At 41.7% G+C, this 13,864-nt stretch overlaps 1 protein-coding gene across 3 annotated transcripts in view; it reads right to left on the bottom strand.

The window, feature by feature from the left end:
- Window positions 1-11,562: 11,562 nt before the first annotated feature.
- Window positions 11,563-13,864, bottom strand: part of LOC119165256 (cGMP-inhibited 3',5'-cyclic phosphodiesterase 3A-like) — a 346,756-nt gene continuing 344,454 nt past the window's right edge. For all 3 annotated transcript variants that reach the window (XM_075871286.1, XM_075871287.1, XM_075871288.1), the window contains 2 exons: window positions 12,586-13,010; window positions 11,563-12,033 (listed from right to left, as the gene is read on the bottom strand). In XM_075871286.1, the coding sequence (XP_075727401.1) occupies window positions 12,019-12,033; window positions 12,586-13,010 (440 nt within the window). In that variant the 3' untranslated portion in view covers window positions 11,563-12,018. The remainder of the gene's footprint in view (window positions 12,034-12,585; window positions 13,011-13,864) is intronic.

The following is a 13,864-nucleotide window of genomic DNA, read 5'->3' as shown; positions in this document are numbered from 1 at the left end:
TGAGTGCACAGCTATATATGTATATATATTTATATCCTTGGATAGTTAAGCAGTGATCTATAGTGTGCCAGTGATCAAGGGTGTTTATACACAAAACTATGCCAAAGAAAAATGACCATAGACAAAAACAAATGAACGCGCATTCAGTTCAAAATTTCTTAAAATGTGAATATGGATATGTCACTAAATTGAAAAAAAAAACAGACAGATTTGAAGATGCACGAGTATTGAATAAGTAGACTGATGTCTCGGTTGTGTTTCGCTTCCGGCGAAAGAGGACCTCGGCCTTCATGGTGGTCCTAAAGAAGTGCCATCTTTTGGTGTGTGCTCACAGGGTGCATAGATATTAGAGAGACCACCTGATGCTGTCTAAATGTGCCTAATTGCTGCATCATTTTTTCAATAAATTAGAAGTGTGCCAGGAAGCACAAACCCAGAGAATAAAACCAATAAGCAATCAACGCAATGACAATTCAGCTCCCACATCTTCTTACGCGAGAGAAGTGGTGATAGAAGGCGGTCGATCAGGGATCCGCATTATGGCATGAAGACTTATCATGAGAGGTCTACATATACCAAGTTGGCTCCAATGACATTTCCTGTTCAAAAATTTTGTTACTCTTTCTAAATTGCATCGTTCCCTAGTCTAGTTTGAACTTATGCACGAACAATGTCGAGATGTTCTCCTTCATAATAGATAAGCTTGTAGTTCTCAAGCATAACAACAAAAACGAGACACAATAGGTAAAGTTATAGGCAAGGCAACAAAATTCTCTGTGTATGAGTCTCTCGGCCACACTAGCGGAAATTGCGGCGTTCGTCAAGCTAAAGTTATTTGGAAAGAATTGATGCATCGCACATCACAACATTGAGCTCGATTGCTTGAAAATACATTCTTCAATAGAACACACAGCTTGTAAAGACATTCGTCAAGCCCCTTCACTCCCATCTATCGTTAAAGTCTGTTTTGGCATCTTTAAGTTTAGAACTCTGAAAATGATAATTTGTCATGGTTGCGACGTTGCACGATGAAACATGTCATATGGCATTAAATCTGCTTCCTATTGTTGTTTCTTGTGTTATCAATGCACAACCAATGGCAATGTGTACTAAACTATAAATGCCACACATTAATGGTGTTTGCCTTCAAGCTTTTAGTGTTGTGCTCTAGTACACGAAGCCCACTCTGTCAGCTAGCATTATCAGAAATTGCCAACGTGTTCGAAACATAGGATCTAATGTGAGACATGATATATTTGTCTCTTTCAGCAAGCTTCCACTAAACGTTGCGCATGATTTACAAAAAAAAAGTTTGCACGAAAATCGTACAAACTAGTAAGGCTTAGTTACAAAGAAATAGTTCAAATTTCCATCTATTCTATCATGTCACTGTTCATTTCTCATGGCTTTGCGAAGTGTTTAGCAGACATATAGAAAAAAGTGAAATCTAGCATACTTGATTCAGGTGCCTGCAAGTAAACCCACCACAAAACCGACTGCATTCGTTATTTGACACAGAAAGAAAATATTCATTTCTCTTTCACCCAACTAGTAGGAGTCGATCATTGTACTTTCGCATTTAAAAAGCTTGAGTACTTACGGGTGGTGGATGACAGTTACCGTTCCAGGATAACGTAACTATAAAATCTACCATCAAAGCAAAATGATTGTAATTATTTTGGAGGTTTACACAACCTAAAAATAGCTGTAGAACAATGCAAAACTTCACGAAAATTATCGAGTGCTTTACTTGAGTCACCGTAACTGCTTAAAGCAATCTGAATGAGCTCGTACCCCTTAAAATGTACAATACAATAATGCAACACATTAATGCGAAGTATTAACGGCTTGCATTAGCCAATAATGCATAATGCTAGACAGTACGCTGAATTGACAGGCGACATTGTGCGACACTTGCTCGCACAAGTTACAAAAATGCCAACGCTTTGTTCAGAGGCTCGTGGGTTTCGTTTTAGTGCTTATCATATTTCCTTCTAGAGGTGTTTAGGACTGTACATTTGATTTTGAAACAGCACTCGGCAGAACATTCGGACGCGTATATGACCGAATGCAAAGTACCAGCACTAGGACGGTAGCTTTAAAGCATCAACAATATTGCCGGCATACCTACCAAAATTTTGCGCATGCTTTTTCAATGATTACATATGTTTCCTCATAAATTCTAGTTTATTAGTGGTATTCTGTAAGATTTCTTTACAAATCTCAAATACATTTTATTAAAGGAATGGTAAATGTAATGTTTCCGTAGGAATAACAAATCCTTCAAATGTTTTCATTGGCTCATAAAGTGTGCATTGTGTTGATAGGTTAGTCTCACTTCGTTCTTGTAGTTGTAGAGCTCCGTAAATAATAGCAGACAATTTTACATACGCATCATGTTGTTGTTACTAACGGAATCATTGTGCGTAATGTATTCGTGGTCGTTCTCTGAACTAGAATGAAAACAACTACTATATTTGCAGCACGTCGACACCCTACTACATGTCATATTTATTACCCTGTGTTAATAAACTTAGAATAGAAAGAGGCTGAAGAAAAACATTTTGGCTGTTTAATTGTCTTTCATAAACATAAATGGTTGTGTAAATGATTTCCACAGCCTCTAATGAGAAAAAAATACCCAAAAAGATAGAAGCATTAATTGTAGCATGCTGCATATAGTTTAAAAATTGAAACGGACTCTGGCAGGAAGAATGAATGGGTAAAGAAGATTATTTTTTAATCTTATCAACATGCAGTAATGGAGATAGATTGCTGGTGGTGAAAACGAAGGACGAAGGTTTTGAATGTAGGATTCGGCACCGAACAAGACTGCAATTTAGACGCGACGTCCCGAAAATTTTGTTTGGAAATCCTAGCCACAGGAAACTTCATTGAAACTCTAGTCTAAGGCTTCATCAAGTGCAGTGCTGTCCCGCTATCGCCATATGTCGTTTTCAGTGATCCTTTAATTCTGTCTCAGATAACTGGCACTCTAGCGAGCCATGAGCGTACGCATATCGTAAACAAGGACACGTGCACATAGCAATGTGATAACGGCGAGCTTGCGGAAACAAGGCTCCACGAAAATGAAAATAAGATGCCTGTAACAAAGCTTCCTGCATTAACTGTGCACCACATTCGTGCACTGGTGCAAGGAAGGGCACAGTGCGCTTGACCAGTCTCTAACTACACTGACCCAAGCAGTACCACTGATAACAGCCCGAAATCAAATGTGTCCCTATAACATGTTAGGCCCCATTCAAACCAATTTCATAGACCACACGCCCAGTGCACACTCGAACCCATTACCTGCACACCGGTGCTCTCGAAATACACTATGTTACAAGTGTAGAAACAGGTAGCACGAGCTACACGGATCTTTCGCGTGCTTGCAAAATTTACCCACAATGTACGCCGAGCTGCACAATGGATGCAGACCTTCATTATACGGTACGCTCAAGCTATAACGAGCACATGATAGTGCTACAAAAGGCCAGATGATGCAGACGCCAGCGACAGCAATGGTGGCGAGCTCTTGTGACGCTTGCCATAACAGGGCCAAGGCGAAGTTGAATTGGAATGAGAGGGGTGAAGGGGTGGGGGGGGGAGACTTTTATAAGTCGCACATTGCTGGAAACATGTCGGCAGAGTTATCACCATCGCCACGTTAAAGGGAGACAAAAGAGCAAAACGATTTTTCACATAGTATTGAAGTCCTGTTCGGCGATCCCGAAAGCACCAGGCTACACAACGCTTGGTAAGGGAGAAAACGTGTGAAAAAAGAATGCATGTGAAGAGGCCACCTAGAGATTTTGACACGAAATACCATGATGTAAGAGACTTTGAAAGCGTCCACTGTGTAGTCTCTAGGTGACAGAAATGAAGTAAACATGCCAAATACCTAGCATTCAAAGTTTCGAAAATTTTCATCGAGTCAATGCTGCAAAAATACAAAAGATGCATTTTGAAATTTGTGACGTCAAGCAAGAAAATTTTTTAGCAAAATTGAAAAAAATTACACTTCACCTTTACTTTTCTCTGTTAATAATGAACTTATAATATTGAAACACCTGGCGTTAAAGTTCTCAAAGTGCAGTTAGTCAATCAAAACCGTCATTTTTTGTTTTTCTTTAGTGTCTCTTTAAGGTTAACGTAAGCATGATTTAGTTGTTCTTCGACAACAAGACTTTGGAACATGATGATAACGAGGGGAAATGGGTGCATATATAATTTGTCATAGTCACACGTGCTACAAAAATACAGAGCCACTCGGCACATGCACACATTTTTCGGAGGAATTTTGAGCCGAAATACATTCGAGCAATGCAAGTGTTCCATGAAGGACAGATTTCACACAGGAGACTCAATAGCTCAAACATAGTACAAGTAGTCGCTGACACATTGGGGTGAAAGTTTGTCAGATTACAGAGCCTAATCAAGATAGTAAGAGCTTTCAATAAAAGTGAGTGCTATTACTGTACTGGCTTTGTGGCTGATGAATTCAGAGAAGTGTATAGAATTACACTAACAATATTACTGGATTTACGAAGAAAGGCGGTCAACGCTAGGCTTTCCCTAGGTTACTACGAGAAGCTAATGTGCCTGAAATATCGGAGTTTCTACTGCTTTTATTATACCTGCTGGATGTGTGCTAGAATGTTACTGGTACTGGTGATATTTTTGTAAGAGTGTTCAACTGCCTGCCCGTGGGGTGTAACTCTTGAAAAAAGAATCAACAGCATGATGAATAGCTTTGCTGCCAACAGCACTACATCAGCCGATCGTTACGAGGGTTTTGTGTGACATAGCCATAGTTTTTAGTGGCTTAGTTAAGACCAGAGTCGAAAGAGGCCACCACCAATATTGCCGTGTGTATGTCTGCATTACTCCAGCACTTCGTAACATCTGATATGATTATGGACCGGCTCAAACATTTTAATAGGTTCGTTTTACATTTTCTGCTTCAGGTCGAGTTGTAGACTCAACCTTCAATGAAGCTCAATGACAATCCACCTGAGCATGACGGCAAGCGTTCCCTTGGTCCGAAGTATCCCGCCATGTACCGCGAAGACTAGTCCGCAACCGAGTATGTAGATAGGCTGACGTAAGATTACTGCACAGCTTAACTACTACCTGTGTAACCAACCTTCTATGTAAAGCATAATACCTAGAATTAAATTTCATAATGTCATTAGAAGCAAATCCCCAAGGTTTCTTAGAACTATCAATGTCCTGAAAAGATTTTTGCGTGATGCATATGTGTATGTTTATTTGTTGTATTGCATGCTTGATCCACTTAGTAAAAACTAAAAAGTAGCCGGTGAATTTTTTGTGTGCCAACACCTTCGTTACATCATGTAAAAAGAAACAACGCCTGATGACATAGTCAACACTCAATGACACTGACGTATGAACAAATGAACACTCATTGATGCAAATAACGTAGTGGCCTGAAAGGTAGAGGTAGATTCGATTAAAATAAATTTGGCATCCACATGATTGTAGCGCTAAACTACTCACCTATCGGGCTATCTCAATACGGCGAAGGTGACGCTTATTTGTTTGATTTTGTTATCGGCTGAAAGTCCTCAACCTTGGAAATTTTCACTTTCTCGGGACCCATGAAACATTCATAGAAACCTTAGAATTTACCAATGGGAGCAAATACACGACCACCCAAATAAAATATGAACTAGATGTTCTCTATACCCAAAAAACTGTTTGATGTGAAAACCTTAGGTTTACTTACTAAATATCTCTGGAGTTAGCATTACTCTTTATTACAGCGTAGAGAAAGGTAACTTGCGCTGGCTTGTCACAATGGCTCGTGGGCGAAGAGCTTCAAGAATGCTCTGACCGTGTGCAGTATATAGCCCACCTCACATCACGCATCGCTGCGTTCGAAACGTTGCTATAGGGCAGGATTGTGGAGTCTCTAGATCTCTCTATGACAGCTGTATACCTTGCCTGTTGTAATGCCTGTTGGTAAAGCTTCTATCAGCTTGACCAGTAATGGAACGGCACTTCTAAATTTAATGTCTGCACATCCTATTCTCCAAAACAGTGTGGGGAGGGCAGAAACAGTGAAAAGAAAAAAAAAAGGTGTCACAAAAGTGCTCTCATTTGTGTGCAATGCTTTGTTTCATGGAGTACGTGTACCACAGCTTCCACCTCTCTGTACTGGCTGCTCGATTATCGCTCTTACTATCCTAGTTACATGTTACTTCTATTGTATCATCGTAAAACGAAAGACGCAGGGACCCTGTACGCCAAAGACACACTTGAAAAAACGGCTGTGCTGAAAGATTGAAAGAAAAAAAAAAGACCAAAGTGAGAGTGCAGACAAAACTCACAGCAAAGCCTTAGTAAGCTATGAGACTTATAATGCACTCTCTGTAAAAAGCAAATGTTACTGTATTAGGTTCCTCTTAACCAACATCCACTGCACGAGTTTGTAGCAGTTAAAATTGTGAAGCTGAAAGTGGGGAAAAGAGTACCATTATTCAAAGTGGAATGACAGTGAGCATAGCTACAAGTAACGTCTTTGGTTGGGCGAGTTTTCGGTGAAAGTAGGCACTGTAAAAAGAACGAGCTGCTAGCAACATTTAAAAAGAACAGAAACACTCTGGATTCATTCACTTTCAGCTGGCGTCTTCCAAGCCGTCCGACGAGCGGTGTGTTGTAAGTTTACACGGCAGAGCGCTAGAACATTAAGCAAACACTTTCCTGCAGCTGTGGCATAGAAGTATTTAAGCACATTCTCGCAGCCACACTGAATGGGAACCATCCCAACCTTCTCAACTAGAAATGACCTGCTCGGAGTTTGAGATCAACATATGTCATTGAATGGATTGGTGGGACAGTTTAAACCCGTCAGCAAATGCCAGAGATTGTCGAAGACAGAAATGTGAATGCTGAATTGTTTTCTGCTCATAGAGAGGCCCGTATGCTTTGCTTTCAGAGTTGTAATACGGGTGACAGCCGACATTGAAATGTTTTCAAGTAACACTTTGAGAAAACCCAGCTTTTTCAAACGATGTCACAATAAAGTCCTATAAATCATAAAACACTTTTGCTGAGCATCGTGGGAAGATTTGTATTTGCAACACAGGAGTATCGAAAACAGACATAGTTCACTCCTTCATAACCGATACTTCATTGTATCAGTGTCCGAGTAGTGATGCTGACATGACCTGGAAACACGTAGAGTAATGTTGGCAAATATTACTGCATTAGTGCAGAGTTCTTTGTCTTACTTACTAAGTCCTCTGAGTAATCACGGGTAACCAGCACTTTTTATAATTTAGCTTAACAACAACATTGTCGATATATTTCCCGGCACCTAGAAATGTAATATATATGCTTGCGATACCTTTGTCACTCAATGCTTACTATATTTTGTACCTTGTGAATGATTGCTAACCATACCAGGTTGAAATAAAGCAACAGCAAGAACGACAAAAATTATAGCAGCCTCAACTTCAGAAATGTTTACTCCAAGGCAATATGCAGAGTGCCCTTTTAGTACTTGCCTTGCAACTCCTGTTAGAGGCATTATTCATGTGACAAAGAAACAATAAACACAAGGGACTCCTACACACTGGGCTTCACAAGACTGCCTCAAAAAATGATTCTTAAATACAAGCTCCTGAAGTAAAAAAAAATACTGACTTTCATAGGAAAGGACAAACGAAAATTGCTCTTTTGCTGGAAGGTGTCTCAAACGAGGGTCAGTAATAAAAAATTCCTATTCCAAAGATAATAACACAGAACTTTCATAAATAGATGCACATTGTAAAATGAGTTACCTACAAATGATTAAAAGTTTATTGTAATGCGTCCTCATCTTGAATAACTGCAATACGTCCTTCATATCACACAAGCCATTAAAATGACGTTATGTCTAGCCTTTTTAGCTGTAAGAATACAAATGAAGAAGCTTGTCGTAAAGCCTTAACTTGAACATCCTCATTAGATGATCACAAGACTGATCTACTTCTAAATCAAACAGTCTTTTCAGTCGCATTAAAAACAAGGTACAAGTAATGCAACTGGTCGTGTTGGGCAAACATCAGCAAAAAAATAACACAGCAACAACAAAATAATATCTATCGTCTAAAAACCTTAACATGATATAGAAGTGAAATGGGCCCAGTTATACTACCAGAAAAATGTTCATGAGTGCATTGTGGTGAACAGTCAATGAATTCTGTAGATGTTCTGTCTGAAGCCGTAGGTGTTCTATTAGAGGAAAAATACTGATGATTTCTTTATGAACGACATTAGGGCTATAAAAACCTACATTAGTAAAGGTGTTTTCATCAAATTGAAATCACATTGTAATTGGCAGAAGAAGTCCTGCGGGAAATGGTACAAGAGTAATTTTAAAAGCTGTGTCAGCCTGGGTTATAGCTCTATCCAGAAATTCCACCCCCGCAACATCACGAGCATTGAAGGAGGTAAGCGGCATAAGCACTGTTTCAAGAGGTCATGACTAAAGAGTAACTTATGAATAAGCATAATACTGAAGGAACTGAAACAAGTAAAGACTGAATGTGCAATCTTTCATGTCTGGAGAGTAACTTATAAAAAAAATAAACATAATTCTCTGAATGTGCAATCTTTACTAACAGTGCAAGGAGTAACACTGCCAGGAAAGCTAGTGTGCAGGCACATACCGATTTGTACGTTGGAAAATCAAGAACCTGTTCTTGAAGCTCTTCAATGCTCATTTGCACTTTAATAAAGTAAATAAGGATTAACCTCTCGCCCACTTACTTCTTATGGTGCACTGTAATCACAGAAAGAAAATATTGGAAATAATGAATACACAGAGCTAAACATAATATTGATTGACACTTCATTCAGTCTGGTGGGAAGATAGATGCAGTTTTTTTATGTATGCACAAATTTAATCACATTTTTTATGAAACAAAGGTGTAGCTCCTTCAGCATTCGTCAATGAAGAGTGATCGAATGTATAGATGCAATAATCACAGTCTTCAACAAAAGCACGAGAAAAGATACATATAAACTGAGGACACCTGACAAGACTGGAGTAAGCATCAAAACAAGTCATGGCTATGCAGCAGAGCTGCCCTCGTGAAATTAGAGGTAGCGTAGTAATGGACTAGAATTCACTCGCATTGTTACAGTCTAAAGACGATGACCGGTGAATATCCTTTGATTCATGCCGCAATGATAATGTTATTAACAAAAACAATCAGGTGTACATCGGCACCTGAATTTTCAGTGCATACCAGCACCCTACACGTTTTGACAGGAACAATTAGGTGGATGACGAAACACTGGTGCATGCCACACCTGAATATCGGGTCTTGAAAGATGTTTTTCACGTAGTGAAACAACAAGAGTTCTGCCTGCCTGCAGACGAACCTGCTTGAGTGGCTGATGTACATACAATGAATTCCTACCATATTAGAGGTAAAGTCGACATACTTAGAGACTACCCGGAGCAGTGACTTGCCAATCCAAGCGTAAATCAGTCTTGAGGTGAATGACATAAGGCACCAAACTAAGCAATGACATAAGGGGGCCAGAGTAAACCGGCACAAGCCAGCCGACTTGAAATGTTGCATTTCTTAACAGAAAAGTCGATCTCGTCTACAGATCAGTGAAATATATAATTTTTTCTCGCTAATCTATACTGATAGTCATGACAGGTCACGAACAGGCGTCAACGCCTGTTGAACTAACTCACAAAAGTTAGGTTCCATGTGAAACATTTCTCACAAGGCCCATAAAATGAAAGCCTGAATGTACACTAAATCAGCCTCTCTAGATTCTGGTTACACATTACATTGAAATCTCAAAGATAAGCTCTATGACAAATAAGCCTTTTGATAAAAGTCTTGCTTCACTATGTTCCCTGAACTGAGAATTAAAAATTACAAGGAGTAGGTTCAAACCAAGTAGTCGTTCATTACGTACGGGTAGCAATGCCAAGGCTCCTGCACCATCACTGCAATATACACGTACTCTCCACGGTAACTCAGTGGCTATGGGATTGTGTTCCTACATACAATGAAAAGGGCTCGATTCCCAGTACTGACGACGACATTGTGATCAGAGTGGAATGCAAGATTCCTTGCATATTCAGCATGAAATGCAAGGAAGATAAGCCTATAGACAAAGGGCAATTGAGAAGGTGCACTAAAGGAATATTATAGTGAATGTGTACTGTACATATGGTGCACCTTGAATGCAAATAATGCACACATGCCTCCATCTTTTTTCTCTGTTTTACTCTCTCACTCACCTTTAAGTGAGTAGGGTAGCAAACCAAACAATATAGCTAGCCTTACCGCATTTCCTCAATTCCAATTCTCTGGGACAGGCTCAATAACTGAATAATACACGATCACCAACATATACTCATGGATGTTTGTCTTCCTTTCTATATTACTCTGCTGTTTAAAAATGCGAAACCCCATAACTACAGAAACAGTGATGTGTAGACTTAGCACATTAGATCTTATAAAGTAGTTAATGTTAGAAGAGACATGGGCGTTACGTAGAATGTGTTGTTCTTTTTTTACTGAAAGAAAAGGTTCGCAGGCTTCAGTACAGCGATGCACGGAAGCCTGAAATTTGTGCCAGTCACTGTGCCGGGTTCGCGTTGCCGACTTGCCTTAAATGTTGGTTTATATGCTTCACAGTTTGTGCCCTCAGCAGGGCTGATGGGTGGCAACATTCTCGCAATATATTCACAATACTCTCAGCCACGTTATCACCGAAATGTGGCAGGCTTAGGTGTGCATTTTGGCTATGGGTTGGAAGTGATAAACGAAGTTTGGCAGCAACCGGTGCCTTCTATCTGCCCAATGTTCGAGCGTCTGCCGACCTGAGGAAGAAGTGTTTGCTCGCCAAGCTCATTGCCGCAGAAACAAAAAAAAAAAAAAAATCAGGAACGTAAAAAAGATACACGTCGGCAAAGAAGACGAAAGAAAAAAAAAGGCTTGAATACAGAGCACTGGTTTTCACACCAGGCACCATTTGGTCCTAGGAAGGCTTCGGGGAAGGCGCCGACTGTCACTCATTCCGCGAACCGCTGATAGATGCCACCTCCATTTGCCAAAAGGTCGAGTTACTGTACATGGCACCTGAAGGAATCCGCATAGATTAGCTCTACCGAAAGTTACTGCTCGTCGCATTAGTAAGGAAGCTCATGTCCGAATGTCTTGATGCCAAGGAGACATTTTGCGAGCCTGTCTTACACGTAAGGTTGAGTGATATGCCGCACAATGAATGTTGTCTGAGTTTGCATTCATCCTCACGCGTTGTGACACTGTACGCAGATGAATCCTTGGCCTTAAAGAATTACTATGCGACTGTAATCACATTGGCATGATCGCAAATCTAACGAGCCAGCTTCTGGGAAGCCCTTCAACTAATGTATTGTCCCACACACTGCGACAGCGCATGCGTCAAGTGGAAGGAGGGATAGCTGGCATTTCAGGACGTGGCTCCTTACTGCAGTGTGATTGCACATTGTGCAACCAGACAAGCAAACCACCGTGCGACCCTTCACGTATCATTAATTACATCAAGCTGTTTGTGACGTCGCACACATCTTCAAGAACTAAGGCGCTAAGCGGAGCGAGCTACAGCCGGCGCCTTTCTGCCAGCGTGCGTAAGCCTCCGGGGCGAGACTGGCGAAGACGTGTGTCTGTCTGTGGCGTGTCCTGTGTACCGAGGGCCTGCTCCTTGATATGATGATTGTCGCCAGAGGCTGTTGTTTCTCGCTGAGCCCATCCTCTCGGCGGCTGGTTGGGTAGGGGGAGTTCTCAGGTGGAGCGCCCCAGCGGTCTTTTCCGGCGAGAAGAACCTTCCTCGGTCGAGGTGGGGAAGCTAGACCGTTGTTCGCGACCGGGTGTCGCTGGTCCTGCGCTCAGCGGTGGCGGCGGAAGTGGACGTGGGTGTGACGCACCAGAAACAACAGCGTCGTCGACGGCAGCAAGCGTCTTCGCACCGCCCTGCGTCCTCACAGCACTGCTAGCAGCTTCCTGACTGCAAATGACGAGAAGAAAGGTAAAGTGCTACATGTAGCTACACGAAGCATACAAGCGGCGGACAAACAGACACTCACAGTCAGCACGAAAAGGTTGCAGCCAAGAGCGAGTCACAGAGAAGCATAGATGAGTACACTGTGGGGTGGGGGCGCCCTCTCAGTAAGCCAAGCGGGACACGAATTATGCCCCAAACCTTTATTCTGTCGGACTTGTCCGAAACCGAGGTACTACTCAACAAATATTTGGACACTTTTCTCGTATAAACCTTATTCTAAGAAGTCATGCTTACGATTGGATGTAAGACTGGGTAACTTGGTTCATACATATTTATTAAGGCAACGCAAACAATGGCAACACATGATAAAAAAAAAACTACAAGGCGAGGTGCTGAATGACCTCTACTTTGGAGCATGTGGTTTTTATTGACTTTTTTTTTCTGTCGCGCTGCCTTGTTCATGGGGATTTTCAGAATTTTCACTGCTGCGCTCACCATGTTTGAGAATTAGGCTAAAATTGATGGAGTGGTAATGTATGCACGAAGGTCACTCACGCATGGCGACGTCTTGGTTGAGCCCTGGCCTCCGAGTGCGCCTTCCTCCACTTCCTGGATGGTTTCCATCTCTTCCTGGTGTGGTGATGGCGCTGCAGCAACCACCACGTCAGCCCCGACGACACCAGCTTGCGACACCTCCTCGTCGTCGTCATCGCAGTCGTCCGACTCGCCGTCCTCATCGTCGTCCTCGTCATCCTCCGAGGCGGCGGCACGATCTTCTTCGGCCGTGGGCGCCGTGGTCGCCCTAGGAGATGTCGAAGATGACGAAGCGGCGGCGCCCTGCTGCTGTTGCTGCTCCTTGAGCCGGTTCTCCTCTTTCAGGATGTTCACCCAGTGCTCGTAGTTGTCTTGGAGGTGCTTCGTCTGGAGGCAGCTCACCTTCCGTGGCTGAAGCTGCTGACTGGGCCTCTTCCACGGTCGACCTGAAGTAGTGATGTCAACACCACAGAAGGGTATGGGAAAAAAGCAAGACCAGCCAGGATTCACTCGTATCCACAAATGTAGCCAGGATGCAACACAGAATCATTATTTGCAAAATACTTTAGCTGGGTACTCTTATGTCGTTGCATAAACACAGTCTCCACAGACAGAGATTGGCCTCAGTAAAATCATGCAAGATTTGGCCCTCCACAGGTACTCGATTTTTATGAAGTGCAGCTTGTGCTGGTTCAAACATTATATCTTCCTGACCTGTCTATTGTTACCCAGTCCATTTAAGTCATACTTTTTCTCGCACGTTTCTCTCACTTCCCCTGAGAATAAGAATTGCTTGTATTACGCGATTAATTACTATTTGTTTACATCTTGCTTTTTTTCCTAAATATCATTTTGAAATGACGTGCCAAGCGAATGTCAGGTATTTTGTAGCTAGTAAAGAAGGAAAATATTATCATTCGAAATGGCCCTAGAATGATCAGTGCATTTTCACAAATCATCTTGTACTGTGACTTGCGCTGAAGAGGTGTTGCTACTCCAGCCAGCTTATGTGCTTAGTGAAAGCGAACTCCTAAGTATCAACTAAGAAAGCGAACTTCCAAGTATCTCCAATTCTTATAGCGGGAAGCAAGCGAGAATATGATAACTGTGAGATACAACCTGTAGGTCTTCAAATAAAAAACCTTTTTCAGTTACTGCTTTTGTTTTCTAGTATTCATTCTGTTCACAAATCACACTGACAGTTTGTACAATCATTTAGGAGATGCAGAATGGGCCACTGTGAATGTCGTTATTGATTTATTGAAACAAGTGATTGCCATCAGAGACCAACACATTGGGG

The sequence above is a fragment of the Rhipicephalus microplus genome, chromosome 8 (assembly GCF_043290135.1).
Source record: "Rhipicephalus microplus isolate Deutch F79 chromosome 8, USDA_Rmic, whole genome shotgun sequence".
Taxonomy (NCBI): domain Eukaryota; kingdom Metazoa; phylum Arthropoda; class Arachnida; order Ixodida; family Ixodidae; genus Rhipicephalus; species Rhipicephalus microplus.
The sequence above is the reverse complement of the archived record's forward strand: the minus strand, read 5'-3'. Positions and strand labels throughout refer to the sequence as shown.